The sequence below is a fragment of the Mesoplodon bidens genome (assembly GCF_964165515.1).
Source record: "Mesoplodon bidens genome assembly, chromosome: 2".
NCBI classification, from domain to species: Eukaryota; Metazoa; Chordata; class Mammalia; order Artiodactyla; family Ziphiidae; genus Mesoplodon; species Mesoplodon bidens.
In genome coordinates, this window is record NC_138177.1 from 56,320,606 (window position 1) to 56,341,130 (window position 20,525).

General features: G+C 38.0%; 1 protein-coding gene across 2 annotated transcripts in view; it reads right to left on the bottom strand.

The window, feature by feature from the left end:
* The window catches only part of INTS7 (integrator complex subunit 7), a 96,792-nt gene that overhangs the window by 11,221 nt on the left and 65,046 nt on the right, over nucleotides 1-20,525 (bottom strand). For both annotated transcript variants that reach the window (XM_081254837.1, XM_081254838.1), the window contains 4 exons: nucleotides 19,636-19,830; nucleotides 18,967-19,070; nucleotides 17,853-17,921; nucleotides 924-1,056 (listed from right to left, as the gene is read on the bottom strand). In XM_081254837.1, coding sequence (XP_081110963.1) covers nucleotides 924-1,056; nucleotides 17,853-17,921; nucleotides 18,967-19,070; nucleotides 19,636-19,830 — 501 coding nt within the window. The remainder of the gene's footprint in view (nucleotides 1-923; nucleotides 1,057-17,852; nucleotides 17,922-18,966; nucleotides 19,071-19,635; nucleotides 19,831-20,525) is intronic.

Genomic DNA, 20,525 nt, shown 5'->3' on the forward strand with positions numbered 1-20,525 from the left:
AATAGTTTTCAACCCTGGTGGCATGACAGAATCACCTGGGAGCTTTTAAAAATACCTAATGTCTGGGCCTCGCAGAGATTCAAAGATAACTGGTCTGGGTGGGGCCTGGATATTGATTTTTTTTTTAAATTTTTTTTATTTTGCAGTACGCGGGCGTCTCACTGTTGTGGCCTCTCCCATTGCGGAGCACAGGCTCCAGGCGCGAAGGCTCAGCGGCCATGGCTCACGGGCCCAGCCGCTCCGCGGCATGTGGGATATTCCCAGACCGGGGCACGAACCCATGTCCCCTGCATCGACAGGCGGACTCTCAACCACTGCGCCACCAGGGAAGCCCTTGATTTTTTTTTAAAATAGCTTCCGAAGTGATTCTAATGTGTAGCCAAGGTTGAGAACAATTGCAACTTTAGTTAAATTGTTAAAAAAGGAAAAATAAAAGTTTTATCTGCGTTCTGGTAGAGCAGATTTGACATGTTAGTGTGACTATGTAGCAGCTACAGATGTGCTAAGTGCTTTCATGGATTATCTTATTTCATCCTCACAACAATACTATGATGTAGGTACTGTACTAACCCTGTTACAAAACAGGCACAGAGGGGGGCTTCCCTGGTGGCACAGTGGTTGAGAGTCCGCCTGCTGATGCAGGGGACGTGGGTTCGTGCCCCGGTGCGGGAGGATCCCACATGCCGTGGAGCGGCTGGGCCCGTGGGCCATGGTCGCTGAGCCTGTGCTCCACAACGGGAGAGGCCACAACAGTGAGAGGCCCCTGTACCGCAAAAGAAAACAAACAAACAAACAAACAAAAACAGGCACAGAGGAAACAGTCACAGAGAGGTTAATGTGTTGAAGTCACACACAGTAAGTGCCAGAGACAGATAAAAACTCACTTCCACATAATAAAACTCAATAAAACAAATGTGACTTGCCATATAAGAAACCGGGGTATATTTCCGATTGAGTGATTCCACCTCCTCCAAGACATGATTATATACAGACATCATTCTTCTCTCATATTCACTATCAGCATGGGCTGTTCCTGTAGATCCATATTCCTGGAAACTGAAGTCAAAAAATAATATCAATCAACCAAAATAGTAACTAATTTTTTTTTTTTTTTTTTTTGCGGTACGCGGGCCTCTCACTGTTGTGGCCTCTCCCGTTGCGGAGCACAGGCTCCAGACGTGCAGGCTCGGCGGCCATGGCTCATGGGCCTAGCTGCTCCGTGGCATGTGGCATCTTCCCGGACCGGGGCACGAACCCGTGTCCCCTGCATCAGCAGGCGGACTCTCAACCACTGAGCCACCAGGGGAGCCCAATAGTAACTAATTTAATGTCAAAATGTGTCAGGTACTTTCCACACACTCTCATTTAATCTTTGAAATAATGAAGTAGGCACTGTTACTTCCATTTCACAGATGAGAAAACTGAGGCTCAGAGATGTTAAGTAATTCGCCTTCAGTCACACAACTAGTAAGTGACAAACTAGAATTCAAATCCAGACCGGACTTCAAATTATACAAGTCTTAATCACTTTGGTTGTTAGCTAGTATAAAAATGTTTAATTAAACCTTGTCCCTGCCATGAGGTGAAAGAGACATAAGGCATTTGAAAAGGTAAACTATCAATAAAGTCAGCAGACAAGTGCCAAATAACCAGTAAAGATATGCAAGTAATCAGAATATAGAGGGAGCTGAGGAATGCCACAGAAGAGATTGGTCTTGGAAAAATCACTACACAAGTAGCATGGATAAGATTTGAAGAGATGGAAAGTCCGGAGGGCATTCATAACTGGAGAAATGGCATGAATCTAAAGAAAGCAGGTGAAATGCACAAGAATGTTCAGCAGAGAAGTAGCATATAGAGCATGCTGGAAAAAGTTTTACCTAGATTTCTTTTTTTTCTACTGCCTCAAACCCAAAGACATTTCTGAAAGTATTTCTAAATGGGAAAAGGTGGCAAACTCCTGCATTCTAACTAAACTTCAAGAGGGCTATTTGAAAATGCAATATAGGTAACTTAACTATGTTGGGTGAACACTTTTTATTATTCCCTTATTATCCTTTTAACACCTACTATGTGCAAGGTACTTCAGCTGGGTACTTTACATAGGTTTTCATTTAACCATTACAACCACTCTAAGAGACAGGCATTATTACTTACCTATAGTTTATGCATATGTGGTTCAGGGAGATGAAAGAACATGTCTATATTCATACGTACTCCTAGCTGTATGTACATGTGTATCTGCCTGGCTCCAAAGCTTTGTTCCCTACTCTGTACTATATTTTAAGTTCTACTAAAACAAGAACTGAACCTCATTTAGTGATAGACTTTGAGGAAAACTATACCATACAATAAAGCATAAAGATTTAAAAGTCTCTGACAAAGTGACCTGCTAATAAAAGGGTATAAAATCAGAATATACTGTTCCATCCTCTACAAAAGGAGTATTCCTTTATTTATTTTTAATAAACTTTATTGAGATATAAGTTACAAAATCGTGAAAATGCACCCTTCCTACTCAATCCCTACTTGTGGCCCCCAGCAACCAGATTAGCTTTCTATCACTGTAAATAAGATGTTTCCTAATACTGGATATAAGCAATCATACTATATATAATATTTTGTGTCTGGTTTCCTTTATAGCACAACATTTTTGAGTCATTAATGTGTTTTGCATATTTCAACAGGTCATCCATTTATATTGCTGAGTAATATTCCACTGTATGAACATACTACAATTTACCTACCCACTCACCTGTTGACACATTTGGCTCTTTCCAGTTTTTGTTGTTACAAACAAAGCTGCTAAGAAAATCTGTGTACAGGTCTCTGTGGAAATATGTTTTCATTTCTCTTAAGTAAGTAGAAATAGAACTGGTGGTCATATGGTAACTGCCAAACAGTGTTCCAAAGTGGCTGAATCATTTTGCAGTCCCCAAAATGTATGAATTCAAGCCTTTCCACATCTAATATTTGGTATTAAAGGGCTTTTTAACTTTAGCTATTCTAGTGGGTGTTAGTTGTATCTCACTGTGATTTTAATTTGTATTTTTCTGATACCTAATGATGTTAAGCATCTTTTCATGTGCTTATTGGAATTAACATATCTTCTTTGTTGAAGTGTCTGTTCAAATCTCTTGTCAATTCTTAAAAATTGGGTTATCTTGAGTTGAATGGTTTTCTTAATATTCTGATAGAATATGTTTGAGAATATTTCACCCTGCAACCAATCTTTTCATTTTCTTAATGGCATCTTTCAAAGAGCAGAAGTTTAAATTTTTAAATCCAATTAAACAAATTATTCTGTACAGTACTGCTGTTTGTGTCCTGAAAAAATCCTTGCTGATCTCAAGGTCATGAAGATTTTCTCCCAAGTAGCATTCTAGAAAGTTTAGAATTTTATCTTTTACAGTTTGATCTGTGATACACTTGGAATTAATTTTTATGTATGGTGTGAGGTAAGGTCAAGATTCTTTCCCCCCATACAGCGTGTTCCAGCACAATCTGTTGAAAAAACAGATTGTTATCTTTGTCAAAAATCAAGTAGGAGTTCCGGGTAAGATGGCGTAAGAGTAAGACGCGGAGATCACCTTCCTCCCCACGGATACACCAGAAATACAGCTACACGTGGAACAACCCCTACAGAACACCTACTGAACGCTGGCAGAAGACCCCAGACCTCCCAAAAGGCAAGAAACCCCCCACATACCTGGGTAGGGCAAAGCGGAGAGATCCCCACACAGAGGATCGGTGCCGAGCGGCACTCACCAGCCCGAGAGGCTTGTCTGCTCGCCCGCCGGGGCGCGCAGCGCTGGAAGCTGAGGCTCGGGCTTCGGTCAGAGCGCAGGGAGAGGACTGGGGCTGGCGGCGAGAACTCAGCCTGAAGGGGGCTAATGTGCCACAGCTAGCCGGGAGGGAGTCCGGGAAAACTCTGGAGCTGCCGAAGAGGCAAGAGACTTTTTCTTCCCTCTTGGTTTCCTGGTGCGCGAGGAGAGGGGATTAAGAGCGCTGCTTAAAGGGGCTCCACAGACGGGCGCGAGTCGCGACTGAAAGCGCGGAGCCCAGTGACGGGCGTGGGACGCTGGGGCTGCTGCTGCCGCCGCCAAGAAGCCTGTGTGCGAGCGCAGGTCACTGCCCACACCGCCCTTCCGGGAGCCTGTGCAGCCCGCCACTGCCGGGGTCCCGGGATCCAGGGGTGGCTTCCCTGGGAGAACGCACGGCGCGCCTCGGGCTGGTGCAACGTCACGCCGACCTCTGCCGCTGCAGGCTCGCCCCGCACTCCGTGCCCCTTCCTCCTGCCCGGCCTGAGTGAGCCAGAGTCCCCGAAGAGGCTGCTCCTTTAACCCTGTCCTGTCTGAGCGAAGAACAGACGCCCTCCGGCGACCTACACGCAGAGGCGGGGCCAAATCCAAAGCTGAGACCCAGGAGCTGTGAGAACAAAGAAGAGAAAGGGAAACCTCTCCCAGCAGCCTCAGAAGCAGCGGATTAAAGCTCCACAATCAACTTGATGTACCCTGCATCTGTGGAATACATGAATAGACAACACATCATCCCAAATTGAGGAGCCCGGAGTCAGTGCTGTGCATCTCAGGTGGGAGAGCCAACTTCAGGACACTCGTCCACAAGAGACCTCCCAGCTCCACATAATATCAAACGGCAAAAATCTTCCAGAGATCTCCAGCTCAACACCAGCACCCAGCTTCACTCAACGACCAGCAAGTTACAGTGCTGGACACCCTAAGCCAAACAACTAGCAAGACAGGAACACAACGCCACCCATTAGCAGAGAGGTGGCCTAAAATCATAAAAAGTCTGCAGACACCCCAAAACACACCACCAGACGTGGACCTGCCCACCAGAAAGACAAGATCCAGCCTCATCCACCAGAACACAGGCACTAGTCCCCTCCACCAGGAAGCTTACACAACCCACTAAACCAACCTTAGCCACTGGGGACAGACACCAAAAACAACGGGAACTACGAACCTGCAGCCTGCAAAAAGGAGACACCAAACACAGTAACATAAGCAAAATGAGAAGACAGAAAAACACACAGCAGGAGAAGGAGCAAGATAAAAACCCACCAGATCTAACAAATGAAGAGGTAATAGGCAGTCTACCTGAAAAAGAATTCAGAATAATGATGGTAAAGATGATCCAAGATTCTATTTCCCAGATCCAAAATCTTGGAAATAGAATAGACAAAATGCAAGAAACAGTTAACAAGGACCTAGAAGAACTAAAGATGAATCAAGCACGATTAAAAACACAATACATGAAATAAAAAATACTCTAGATGGGATCAATAGCAGAATAACTGAGGCAGAAGAACGGATAAGTGAGGTAGAAGATAAAATAGTGGAAATAACTGCTGCAGAGCAAAATAAAGAAAAAAGAATGAAAAGAACAGAGGACAGTCTCAGAGACCTCTGGGACAACATTAAACACACCAACATTCGAATTATAGGGGTTCCAGAAGAAGAAGAGAAAAAGAAAGGGACTGAGAAAATTTTTGAAGAGATTATAGTTGAAAACTTCCCTAATATGGGAAAGGAAATAGTTAAACAAGTCCAGGAGGCACAGAGAGTCCCATACAGAATAAATCCAAGGAGAAATATGCCAAGACACATATTAATCAAACTGTCAAAAATTAAACACAAAGAAATGATATTAAAAGCAGCAAGGCAAAAACAACAAATAACACACAAGGGAATCCCCATCAGGATAACAGCTGATCTCTCAGCAGAAACTCTACAAGCCAGAAGGGAGTGGCAGGACATAATTAAAGTGATGAAGGAGAAAAACCTGCAACCAAGATTACTCTACCCAGCAAGGATCTCATTCAGATTTGATGGAGAAATTAAAACGTTTACAGACAAGCAAAAGCTGAGAGAGTTCAGCACCACCAAACCAGCTTTACAACAAACGCTAAAGGAACTTCTTTAGGCAAGAAACACAACAGAAGTAAAAGACCTCCAATAACGAACCCAAAACAATTAAGAAAATGGGAACAGGAACATACATATCGATAATTACCTTAAATGTAAATGGACTAAATGCTCCCACCAAAAGACACAGATTGGCTGAATGGATACAAAAACAAGACCCATATATATGCTGTCTACAAGAGACCCACTTCAGACCTAGAGACACATACAGACTGAAAGTAAGGGGATGGAAAAAGATATTCCATGCAAATGGAAACCAAAAGAAAGCTGGAGTAGCAATTCTCATATCAGACAAAATAGACTTTAAAATAAAGACTACTAGAAGAGACAAAGAAGGACACTACATAATGATCAAGGGATCAATCCAAGAAGAAGATATAACAATTATAAATATTTATGCACCAAACATAGGAGCACCTCAATACATAAGGCAAATACTAACAGCCATAAAAGGAGAAATCGACAGTAACACAATCATAGTAGGGGACTTTAACACCCCACTTTCACCAATGGACAGATCATCCAAAATGAAAATAAATAAGGAAACACAAGCTTTAAATGATACATTAAACAAAATGGACTTAATTGATATTTATAGGACATTCCATCCCAAAACAACAGAATACACATTTTTCTCAAGTGCTCATGGAACATTCTCCAGGATAGATCATATCTTGGGTCACAAATCAAGCCTTGGTAAATTTAAGAAAATTGAAATTGTATCAAGTATCTTTTCCGACCACAATGCTATGAGACTAGATATCAATTACAGGAAAAGAGCTGTAAAAAATACAAACACATGGAGGCTAAACAATACACTACTTAATAACGAAGTGATCACTGAAGAAATCAAAGAGGAAATCAAAAAATACCTAGAAACAAATGACAATGGAGACACGACGACCCAAAACCTATGGGATGCAGCAAAAGCAGTCCTAAGAGGGAAGTTTATAGCAATACAATCCCACCTTATGAAACAGGAAACATCTCGAATAAACAACCTAACCTTGCACCTAAAGCAATTAGAGAAAGAAGAACAAAAACATCCCAAAGTTAGCAGAAGGAAAGAAATCATAAAAATCAGATCAGAAATAAATGAAAAAGAAATGAAGGAAACGATAGCAAAGATCAATAAAACTAAAAGCTGGTTCTTTGAGAAGATAAACAAAATTGATAAACCATTAGCCAGACTCATCAAGAAAAAAAGGAAGAAGACTCAAATCAATAGAATTAGAAATGAAAAAGGAGAAGTAACAACTGACACTGCAGAAATACAAAAGATCATGAGAGATTACTATAAGCAACTCTATGCCAATAAAATGGACAACCTGGAAGAAATGGACAAATTCTTAGAAATGCACAACCTGCCGAGACTGAACCAGGAAGAAATAGAAAATATGAACAGACCAATCACAAGCACTGAAATTGAAACTGTGATTAAAAATCTTCCAACAAACAAAAGCCCAGGACCAGATGGCTTCACAGGCGAATTCTATCACGCATTTAGAGAAGAGCTAACACCTATCCTTCTGAAACTCTTTCAAAATATAGCAGAGGGAGGAACACTCCCAAACTCATTCTACGAGGCCACCATCATCTTGATACCAAAACCAGGCAAGGATGTCACAAAGAAAGAAAACTACAGGCCAATATCACTGATGAACATAGATGCAAAAATCCTCAACAAAATACTAGCAAACAGAATCCAAGAGCACATTAAAAGGATCATACACCATGATCAAGTGGGGTTTATTCCAGGAATGCAAGGATTCTTCAATATACGCAAATCAATCAACGTGATACACCATATTAACAAATTGAAGGAGAAAAACCATATGATCATCTCAATAGACGCAGAGAAAGCTTTTGACAAAATTCAACACCCATTTATGATAAAAACCCTGCAGAAAGTAGGCATAGAGGGAACTTTCCTCAACATAATAAAGGGCATATATGACAAACCCACAGCCAGCATCGTCCTCAATGGTGAAAAACTGAAACCATTTCCACTAAGATCAGGAACAAGACAAGGTTGCCCACTCTCACCACTCTTATTCAACCTAGTTTTGGAAGTTTTAGCCACAGCAATCAGAGAAGAAAAGGAAATAAAAGGAATCCAAATTGGAAAAGAAGAAGTAAAGCTGTCACTGTTTGCAGATGACATGATACTATACATAGAGAATCCTAAAGATGCTACCAGAAAACTACTAGAGTTAATCAATGAATTTGGTAAAGTTGCAGGATACAAAATTAATGCACAGAAATCTCTGGCATTCCTATATACTAATGATAAAAACTCTGAAAGTGAAATCAAGGAAACACTCCCATTTACCATTGCAACAAAAAGAATAAAATATCTAGGAATAAACCTACCTAAGGAGACAAAAGACCTGTATGCAGAAAATTATAAGACACTGATGAAAGAAATTAAAGATGATACAAATAGATGGAGAGATGTACCATGTTCTTGGATTGGAAGAATCAACATTGTGAAAATGACTCTACTACCCAAAGCAATCTACAGATTCAATGCAATCCCTATCAAACTACCACTGGCATTTTTCACAGAACTAGAACAAAAAATTTCACAATTTGTATGGAAACACAAAAGACCCCGAATAGCCAAAGCAATCTTGAGAACGAAAAACGGAGCTGGAGGAATCAGGCTCCCTGACTTCAGACTATACTACAAAGCTACAGTAATCAAGACAGTATGGTACTGGCACAAAAACAGAAAGATAGATCAATGGAACAGGATAGAAAGCCCAGAGTTAAACCCACAGACATATGGTCACCTTATCTTTGATAAAGGAGGCAGGAATGTACAGTGGAGAAAGGACAGTCTCTTCAATAAGTGGTGCTGGGAAAACTGGATAGGGACATGTAAAAGTATGAGATTAGATCACTCCCTAACACCATACACAAAAATAAGTTCAAAATGGATTATAGACCTAAATGTAAGGCCAGACACTATCAAACTCTTAGAGGAAAACATAGGCAGAACACTCTATGACATAAATCACAGCAAGATCCTTTTTGACCCACCTCCTAGAGAAATGGAAATAAAGACAAAAATAAACACATGGGACCTAATGAAACTTAAAAGCTTTTGCACAGCAAAGGAAACCATAAACAAGACCAAAAGACAACCCTCAGAATGGGAGAAAATATTTGCAAATGAAGCAACTGACAAAGGATTAATCTCCAAAATTTATAAGCAGCTCATGCAGCTCAATAACAAAAAAAAAAACCCAATCCAAAAATGGGCAGAAGACCTAAATAGACATTTCTCCACAGAAGATATACAGACTGCCAACAAACACATGAAAGGATGCTCAACATCTTTACTCATTAGAGAAATGCAAATCAAAACTACAATGAGATATCATCTCACACCAGTCAGAATGGCCATCATCAAAAAATCTAGAAACAATAAATGCTGGAGAGGGTGTGGAAAAAAGGGAACACTCTTGCACTGCTGGTGGGAATGTGAATTGGTACAGCCGCTATGGAGAACGGTATGGAGGTTCCTTAAAAAACTACAAATAGAACTACCATATGACCCAGCAATCCCACTACTGGGCATATACCCTGAGAAAACCATAATTCAAAAAGAGACATGTACCAAAATGTTCATAGCAGCCCTATTTACAATAGCCCGGAGATGGAAACAACCTAAGTGTCCATCATCAGATGAATGGGTAAAGAAGATGTGGCACATATATACAATGGAATATTACTCAGCCATAAAAAGAAATGAAATTGAGCTATTTGTAATGAGGTGGATAGACCTAGAGTCTGTCATACAGAGTGAAGTAAGTCAGAAAGAGAAAGACAAATACTGTATGCTAACACATATATATGGAATTTAAGAAAAAAAATGTCATGAAGAACGTAGGGGTAAGACAGGAATAAAGACACAGACCTACTAGAGAATGGACTTGAGGATATGGGGAGGGGGAAGGGTAAGCTGTGACAAAGTGAAAGAGCGGCATGGACATATATACACTACCAAACGTAAGGTAGATAGCTAGTGGGAAGCAGCCGCATAGCACAGGGAGATCAGCTCGGTGCTTTGTGACCGCCTGGAGGGGTGGGATAGGGAGGGTGGGAGGGAGACGCAAAAGGGAGGGGATATGGAAACATATGTATATGTATAACTGATTAAATTTGTAATTAAAAAAAAATAAAAATAAAATAAAATAAAATAAAAATCATAACTCCCACCCCCCCCAAAAAAAAAACTCTGATGGAAAAAAAAAATCAAGTAATACTCCTATGTAGCTATTTTGGTCTCTCCATTCTACCCTCAAGCCCATATCACATTGTCTTAATTACTGGGGCTTTATACTAAGTCTTGAAATCCTTAGCAAGTCCTCGACTTTAGTTTTTCCTTTATATTACAATATGGTGAATTACACTGATTGTTTTTCTAATATCAAACCTAGAATTTCCAGAATAAACCCTACTTGGTTTTAATGTATTATTGTTTAGAGTTTTGTTAGGTTCAATTTGTACATGTCTTGTTAAAGATTTTTAAGTCTATGTAGAATATTTGAATTTTTCCTGTTCACCTCAACTATCACATTTATTGGCAAAAAGTTATTTATTCCTTTAATATGCTTTTAATATCTATGGGATTTATGATGGTACTCTTATTTCATTTCTAATATTGGTAATTTATGTTCTCTTATTTCCTTGTTCAGAATAGCTAGTTTTATCAACTTTATTGATCTTTTCAAAGAGCCAGCTTTTGGTTTCATTGACTTTCTCTACTGTTTATTTATAATTCACTGATTAGCATTCTCATCTTTACTATTTCTTTCCTTCTAATTACTTTGAGTTTAATTTGCTCTTTTTCTTGCTTTAATACGATAGAAACTAATGTTATTACTTTTAAACCTTCTTTTGTGTGTGTATGTATGCATTTAAAGTTATAAATTTCCCTCTAAGAGCTCTGTTTTAACTGCATCACACAAGTTTTGATATGTCGTGTTCTCATTTTCATTCAGTCTAACTTACTTTCTAATTTCCCTTGTGATTTTTTGACCAATTGGAATGTTTAGAAGTCTTGTTTAATTCCTAAACATTTAGGGATTTTCCAGAGATGATTTTCTAATTTAATTCTATCAGATAACATATTCTATGTAGTTTCAATGCTTTTACATTTACTAAGAATTGTTTTGTAGCCCAGCATATGGTTTATTTTGGTAAATTTTCCAAGTGCACTTGGAAAGAATGTGTATGCTGCTGTTGGTAGGGCACACAGGTCAATTAGGTCAAGTTGGCTGGTAGTGTTATTCAAGTCCTCTATATCCTAAGAAATCTTCTGCAAGTTGTTCTAGTAATTATTCAGAGGGGAGTGTTAGAAACTCCAACCATAATTTGTGGATTTATTTCTCCTTTCAGTTGTCAGTTTTTGCTTCGTATATTTGGAAGATCTGTCACTAAGTATTTAAATGTTTAGAATTATGTCTTCTTGGGCTCCCCTGGTGGCGCAGTGGTTGAGAATCTGCCTGCTGCAGGGGACACGGGTTCGTGCCCCGGTCTGGGAAGATCCCACGTGCTGCAGAGCGGCTAGGCCCATGAGCCATGGCTGCTGAGCCTGTGCGTCCGGAGCCTGTGCTCCGCAACGGGAGAGGCCACAACAGTGAGAGGCCCGTGTACCGCAAAAAAAAAAAAAAAAAAAAAAAAGAATTATGTCTTCTTGATGAATTGATCCCCTATTATGGTAAAATGTAGCTCTTTATCAAGTCTTTGTCCGGAAGTCCACTTTGTATGATACTGTCATGCCAGTTTTTAGGGTTCCTTTTCCATCCTTTTGTTTACTTTTAATATATTTGTATCTTTGTATTTAAAGTAGGTTCACACAAATGGTCACCGTATCTTTGATAAAGAAGGCAGGAATATACAATGGAGAAAAGACAGCCTATTCAGTAAGTGGTGCTGGGAAAACTGGACAGCTACATATAAAAGACTGAAATTAGAACACTTCCTAACACCATACACAAAAATAAACTCAAAATGGATTAAAGACCTAAACGTAAGGCCAGACACTATAAAACTCTTAGAGGAAAACATAGGCAGAACACTCTATGACACAAATCACAGCAAGATCCTTTTTGACCCACCCCCTAGAGTAATCCTTTTTGACCCACCCCCTAGAGTAAAAACAAAAAAAAACCAAATGAGACCTAATGAAACTTAAAAGCTTTTGCACAGCAAAGGAAACCATAAACAAGACAAAAAAGACAACCCTCAGAATGGGAGAAAATATTTGCAAATGAAGCAACTGACAAAGGATTATCTCCAAAATATACAAGCAGCTCCCGCAGCTCAATATCAAAAAAACAAACAACCCAATCCAAAAATGGGCGGAAGACCTAAATAGACAATTCTCCAAAGAAGATACACAGATTGCCAATAAACACATGAAAGGATGTTCAACATCACTAATCATTAGAGAAAGGCAAATCAAAACCACAAGGAGGACTACTGGGCATATACCCAGAGAAAACCAGAATTCAAAAAGACACATGCACCCCAATGTTCACTGCAGCACTATTTACAATAGCCAGGTCATGGAAGCAACCTAAACACCCATCGACAGATGAATGGATAATGAAGTTGTGGTACATATATACAATGGAATATTACTCACCCATAAAAAGGAACGAAATTGAGTCATTTGTTAAGACATGGATGGATCTAGAGACTGTCATACAAAGTGAAGTAAGTCAGAAAGAGAAAAACAAATATCGTATATTAACACATGTATGTGGAACCTAGAAAAATGGTACAGATGAACCGGTTTGAAGGGCAGAAGTTGAGACATAGATGTAGAGAACAAACGTATGGACACCAAGGGGGGAAAACCCCGGGGGGTGGGGATGGTGATGTGTTGAATTGGGCGATTGGGGTTGACATGTATACATTGATGTGTAGAAAATTGATGACTAATAAGAATCTGCTGTATAAATAAAAATAATAATAAAAAAAGCAGATGATTAATACTTAAAAAAAAAAAAACCACAAGGAGGTATCACTGCACACCAGTCAGAATGGCCATCATCAAAAAATCTACAAACAATAAATGCTGGAGAGGGTAGGGAGAAAAGGGAACCCTCTTGCACTGTTGGTGGGAATGTAAATTGATAGAGCCACTATGGAGAACAACATGGAGGTTCCTAAAAAACTAAAAATAGAACTACCATATGACCCAGCAATCCCACTACTGGGCATATACCCTGAGAAAACCATAATTCAAAAAGAGACATGTACTACAATGTTCATTGCAGCACTATTTACAACAGCCAGGACCTGGAAGCAACCTAAATGTCCATCGACAGATGAATGGACAAAGAAGATGTGGCACATATATACAATGGAATATTACTCAGCCATAAAAAGAAACGAAATTGAGTTATTTGTAGTGAGGTGGATGGACCTAGAGGCTGTCATACAGAGTGAAATAAGTCAGAAAGAGAAAAACAAATACCGTATGCTAACACATATATATGGAGTCTAAAAAAAAATGGTTCTGATGAACCTAGGGACAGGACAGAAATAAAGACGCAGACAAAGAGAATGGACTTGAGGACACGGGGAGGGGGAAGGGTAAGCTGGGAGGAGGTAAGAGAGTAGCATTGACATATATACACTACCAAATATAAAACAGATAGCTAGTGGGAAGCAGCAGTATAGTAGGGAGATCAGCTCAGTGCTTTGTGACCACCTGGAGGGGTGGGATAGGGAGGGTGGGAGGGAGACACAAGAGGAAGGTGATATGGGGATATATGTATACATATGGCTGATTCATTTTTCTAAACAGCAGAAACTAACACAACATTGTAAAGCAATTATACTCCAATAAATATGTTAAAAAAAATTTAAAAAATAAGCAGCCCACAAAACCTCATAATAAACCTATGAATTAAGATGAGATATAAATAAATAAATAAATAATAAAGTGGGTTACTTGTGGTAAGCTTATAGTTGGGTTTTGCTTTTTTAGCTGTATGATAATCTCTTTACTTAGAGTAAGACTATCTACATTTATTGTAATAACTTATGACTGGGTATAAATCTACCATTTTGTGATTTGTTTTCTACTTTTTTCATCTGTTCACTGTTTTTTTTTTCCCTTCTCTTCCCCTGCCTTCTTTTGGATTAACTGAGGTTTTTTTTTTTTAAAGTATTCCATTTTACCTCCTCTATTGGCTTATTTATTTTCTAGTGGTTGCTCTAGAGTTTATTCACCCTCCATTACCACAACTTATCTTCAAATAATATATACTTGATGTAAAATGTAAGAATCTTACTACTGTATTAATTCCAACCCCCACCCCCGTCATTTGTCTCACGTCACACATTTTACTTCTACGTGTAATAAACTCCCAAATGCATTGTTATTTTTTTCTAAATGGGCAATATTTTTTTAAAAAAGTAAAAAATGAGGAAAGTCTTTTTTATTTACTCACATATTTACCATTCCTAGTGTTCTTCTTTGTAGATCTGAATTTACATCTCAAATAATTTTTCTTCAGCCTGAAGAACTTCCTTTAACATTTCTTATAGTACAGGTCTAGGTCTGCTGGTAACAAATTTTCTCAGATTTTGTCTGAAAATGTCTTTATTTAGTCTTAATTATTCAAGGGTATTTTTACTGAATATAGAATACTATGTTAACTTTGTTTTTTCTTTCAGGACTTTAAAGATGTTGCTTCACCTGTCTTCTGGTTTGCATTATTTCTGATAAGAATTAGTAAAAAATTCTTATTTTTATTCCCTTCTACATAGTCTTTTTTCTTTGACTGCTTTATATTTTTCTTTATTACTGGTTTTCAGCAATTTGATTATAATGTGTGCCTTGTGATTTTCTTTATGTTTATGCCACTCTGGGTTCGTTAAGCTTCTTGGATTTGTGGGTTTATATTTTTAATTAAACATGAACATTTTTCAGCCACTTAAAATATTTTTCTGTCCCTTGTTCCCCTCCTTCTAAGATTTCCAGTTACATGCATAGTAGTAGAAATGACACTGTCTCACTGGCAATTTTAACTTTGTTCAGTTTTTCAGTCTTTTTTCTTTCACTGTCCAATTCGGGTAATTTCTATTGCTATGTCTTTAAGTTCACTAATCTTTTCTTTCGCTGTATTTAACCTATTGTTAAACCCAACCTAATCAACCTTGAATTCTATGTTCATCAAAACTATCTTTCAAAAATAAAGGCAAAATCAAGATATTTCATTTTTATGCTCTAGAAGTTCCATTTTCTTTTTACACCTTTAAATTTGTTCATTATCTTCTACCTTTAAAATTTTGAAAATACTAATAGTACTAAAATACTATTTTAAAGTCCAAGTCTGTTAATTCCATCATCTGTCATTTGTGAGTCTTTTGTCTAATTGGCTGAATTTTCTCTTGGTTATTTGTCACATCTTCCAGCTTCTTCTCATGACCAGTAATTTTTGATTGGATGCTAAAATTGTGGACCTTATACATTTGAGTTTTTGGATATTGTTGTCTTCAAAGAATGTTAAGATTTTGTTTTGGTGGACAGCCATTACTTGTCATAATCCTGACTCTTTGAAGGATTACTTAAGCTTCGTTAGGACAGGTCTAGACTAGTCTTCACTTTAGGGCTAGTTTAGCTTGATTACTAAGGTGGTGTGACCCTTCTTGTGTCTCTTCTGAATGCCTTGAGTGTTCAATTAGGTTTCTACAGTTTGGCCGGTTGGAACTCAAACATTTCTCAGCTCTGCATAAGCTCTGGGAACTGTTCAGTTTACAGCTTCCTGGTAATTATTCCCTCCCTAGTAGCTGTTTTTTGCCTGGCCTTGTGGGATTTCACCTTATATATGTACAGCTTAGCATTCAGCTAAAGATTCATAGCAGTCTTCCTCTGGAAAGCTTCCTCCACCCCTGTACTTGGCCTGCAAATTGTAGCTTCCTCTGTTCTCTGAACCCTGATATCTATCTCTTCAACTAAGCAAGACCACCATGTTTTACTTTGGTTACTCCTCCCTGAAAGGCAGTCTGAAAAGTGCCTCCAGGCAGAGGAAAGCAAGGACTAGTGTAAAGTTTACCTTATTTATGTCCCTTCCCTGAGGGATTACATTCCTGGTCTCCCTGTTGTCCAATGTCTGAAAACAGCTAAACGTATATTTAAACTTGCATATTTTATCCAGGTTTCTAGTTGTTTACAATAGAAGGAAAAGTCCCATACTTGAATGGCTTCATGACCAGAAGCCATTCCATTATATTTTAGGCAGTAAAAATAAAGGTTAAGTGCAAAGCTAGAATAGAAAAATGTAAAGGACAAGCATCTCAAAATATTTTTTCTTAATAATCCTAAAAAGTTGGTATGAGCTAGATAATAACATTTATAATTATAAACATAAATCCCAACATATCCCACACTTACTGATACTGGCTCAAGCACAATGTTAGCTGCTAGAGATACGAAGTTGGATAAGACAAGGTCTCTTCTCCCCAAAAACCTTCTAGGCTATGAAAGATATACACAGATTTTTGTAAAAACTATAGTGAATTTTATCAATGTCATGCTTCACTCTCTTGAGGCTCTTTTTAGCAGCAGGTCCTTCTTTACATGAAAGGCACAAAATATATAGTATCAAGAAGAGAAGTTTCAGAAGGAATCTACTCTTTGCAGTTGTACACCAGTATGACTGAAACTCAGAGAGCTCTCCTTCAAGGTACAATCTTTCTTTTCCAATTTTTCATTGCTAGGAAGGGCAAAGGCTAGGGGAGTGGGTTTAGGGGATAAAACGGGATGGAGAAGAGTGAAGAAAGGTGGTAGGAAGTGGAGAGGGTGACAGTGAGAGTAGGATTTGAGAGCTGGCAAGATAACTCCCTTCACCCCATCTCTGCTGACAATGTGTTAAAAAAATCAATCAAGAAAAGTACTAATTTCTCTTATGTCAACCAACAGTACAATGACATTTGTGTGCTATGAGGTAAAATGAGTATGGCATAATCAGAAATGGCGTGAGCCTGGAAGTATCAATTAACTGGTAAAGACTGTGAAAAATATGGAGGTTAGAGAACATTTTGAAATTTAAAAGGGAGATGCTTAAAAAATCAGAACAAAACAAAAACATTGGAAGTCTAAGGGGAAAATGAACATAGTTCAAAGAAGGATAAATGGAAAAATAAGTAAAAATTAGTATGTCATCGAAATATTAAAATGAATCACATGAGTTAAAAAAAAAATAGCTAAGTGGCCTAGTCTGAGAGTAGATAGCACTTTAAACCAGAAGGAAAGGATTTTGGTACCGCCGTGGAAAAAAATGGTGAGTCAATGCTTTAGGATAGAGAAATTTAAAATGCTCTGTTGATTATGTTCTCTTTGAGGAAGCTGATCTTGGAATCACAGGCCTTACTAGATTGGAAATACATTATACAGTTGAAAATGCATGTTCTAAAACAGAATACTATAGTGGGAAAAAATAATGGACCATTCTTCAATAAAAATATTTTGAACAATTAATCAGTTAATGAGAGAATGGAGAAGAATTTTAATAAAGCAAAAAGAGGAATATCTTTTTGTTTGGGAAAACAAAGAATTAAAATTTCAAGTTCAAGCTTAATTATACTATTAACTCAATTTTTTACACCAAAATTTAGTTATAATATACCAGAAGAAAGTGTTCAAATTCAAAGAACTTCTTCCTAATTATTTAGAAAACAGGACACAGGAGGTAAGTAAACAATGGAGACAGAAAATCTAGGACTGTCATTAGCTATATGACCTTAGGCAAATGCTAGAGAAGTTCTTCCTCTTTGTTTCTTCCTCTATAAAACCTCTTCCAAAACAATGTTGTGATGATTAGGTAAGATAACATATTTGAAAGTGTTCTGTAATATAAACTATTTAAATACCTTGCTGATTCTGGATCCAAAATCAGGGCTTCTATTGCGTGAGATATCAGTAAACAGCTCTGCTGCTGTCTGCATTATGTTAAGGTTATACATTATACATGATAATAGAGAAATGTACTATAGACTTCATATTATTTGAATATTAAATAAGGCAAGATGAAAATCATATTCTTAGTGAAGTTAACCACATGTTATTGACTCAAATAGTCTGTGGCTCTATTTTTTTCTTTTTAAGGGATATATGTTGTCTGTGATAGTTCCAGGAAGAGTACTTCAGAGGTTAATGTTGGAAGAAGGAACCAAGCAACAGGCTCTGTGATTCAATCACAGAAACTTTTTTATCTATGTTGGATATAGGGGTTTCACTGATGAAAGTTTAAAACAACCACCACACGAAGGGTCTGTAGAGTGATTACCCTGGAGGTTCCTAGGCTGGGGCTCAAGGGATCTGTTAACTCTCCTGAAATGGTATGCAAATTTTGGGGGATATGTGCATATATGCATTTTTTTAGGGGAGAGGGTCCATAGCATTCATCAAGTTTTCAATCGCTAAACCAAAATGCCAGGAATTACTGATTTATAGGTCTTGCAACTTAAAAGCAATTTATCTCTTTCCTCCTTTCAAAAAGGATCTGAAGCTGCTAATAAGAAAATACGGAGAACTTAAAGGGGGCTTAGGGAACATAAGTGATGACTGAAACGACTGAATATATCATTAATAAAGGTGATGGGAACTAGGGTTGTTAGCTGTGAATAAAAGATAGGTGAAGCAAGACAGAAAATGGTTCTCTGGTGGAAAAATATTTTGTGTTGTCCATTGTAGCTCAAGCGAGCACAAAGTATTCAACACTGCTTGGACCTGGGTTTTGGATGCTCTTCCCAGAGGTAGAAAAAGACCACCACTGAGTCACCACTTTTTAAAAAGCCTGGTTGAAGTAAAAAAGTTAAATTATACTGCTCATACTAGGTTTCAAAAGAGAAATTATTATTTATGGTAAATCTGTAGGCTTATCTAATGTATATGAATATTTTAGTTAAGCGTATCTGAAATATTTATTCTACATTTAAAAGAATACTTCCAAAGAATAAGAAATATCGGGCAAGTTTAGGATACAGTTCTACATTCCTCAAAGTTGCGGAATCAGCATCAAAAGATGCCTGATAAAGATCCCCATATCGGGAAGCAAGGCTTCGGAATTCTTCCATGGACAGTTTCATCTATAAAGAAGGAAAAATATAAATTATGCTAAATAAACAAATATGCTTTTGTGTCGTATAAACAACACAAAAGTCAAAACATAAGAAAACAATCCTCAAACAAAAAAAAATGAAAAAATATTTCAACTCTTTTTCATTTTCAATTCATTCATTTTTATAAACCCTATTAAAGAAAATTAACAAAGATGGCAAATGAAACTACAAATGTGTACAAGATTATAATTTACACATAATGTACAGAAACAAAAAACACTGCATTTTTAGCTTCTTCAAAGTTTCACTAAAATAAATAATATAGTTATAAACATCTCAAAGTTTCTTTAAAATGTATGTCCTTTTTCTTTATATAAATATGTAGCAACTAGTGAGATATCATCAATCACTCTGTCATTTTAATAAGAACTTCAGCCTGTTTTCCGCAAGACAGATGAGTTTAGAAGTATTTGATGTTGCCTCTGAGTCAAACCGCTGATTTTTAAGTTTCAGATTTTTTCATCTCACAACTAACCTCAAAAACCTCTAAAGTGTAGATAAAAACTGCACTGAAAATAAAGTTAAGACATACCTGATTGGAGATGCGACCGCACCGCTGGAGGTCATTCCCTAAGGTCATGGCAATTGTTGTGGCAATTGCAGGTGGCGGGCTTGTCTTGAGGCTACTACAAGTACAGATAAGTTGAGAGAAGGCTTGGAGAAGGTCAATCCTGAGCTTTACAAATTCACACTGAAAACTTAAAGGATTCAGTGGTGTACTGGCAGCCTGGGGAATAAAAACAAGCTATATTTAATACAAGGTAAGCAAAAAAGGAAGATGCTGAAGGACAAAGTATCTGTCAGAGTCTGCAAAAGAGCAGCAGTTCTAATGATGATGGATAAACACCTACATTATTAGGGGAGGATGTAATATTAGAAAGAAAAACTTATTGTCATTAGCATCAACTCTGAAAAACTATGTTCCATCAACACTCAGGTTCCTTACTTCCTACATTTGCAAAGACCCCACAAGACATGGGTTAACTAGACCGTCATTTGTAAGATATCATATGAGGGATGCTTCACAGACATTACTATTCCCCCCAAATTCCCTTACCACCTTCCTACCTTCCTAACCTGAAATTCGCATGCTGGAATCATTAAACAGAATTTTTAAAAGTTAGGAGGGGGAGAAAAGAAAGGTGAGGGCAGGAGAAATATACTGTTAGACCGTCACTGTTAAAAAAGCATGGTGCTGGCAGAGGTGAGGCAAGAGCCAGCCAGACCACGTGGGGCCTTCAGACCAGAGGCAAGGTTCCGGATTATATATATATATATATATATATATATATATATATATATATATATATATATATATATATATATATATATATATATATATATATATTTTTGCAGTACATGGGCCTCTCACTGCTGTGGCCTCTCCCGTTGCGGAGCACAGGCTCCTGACGCGCAGGCTCA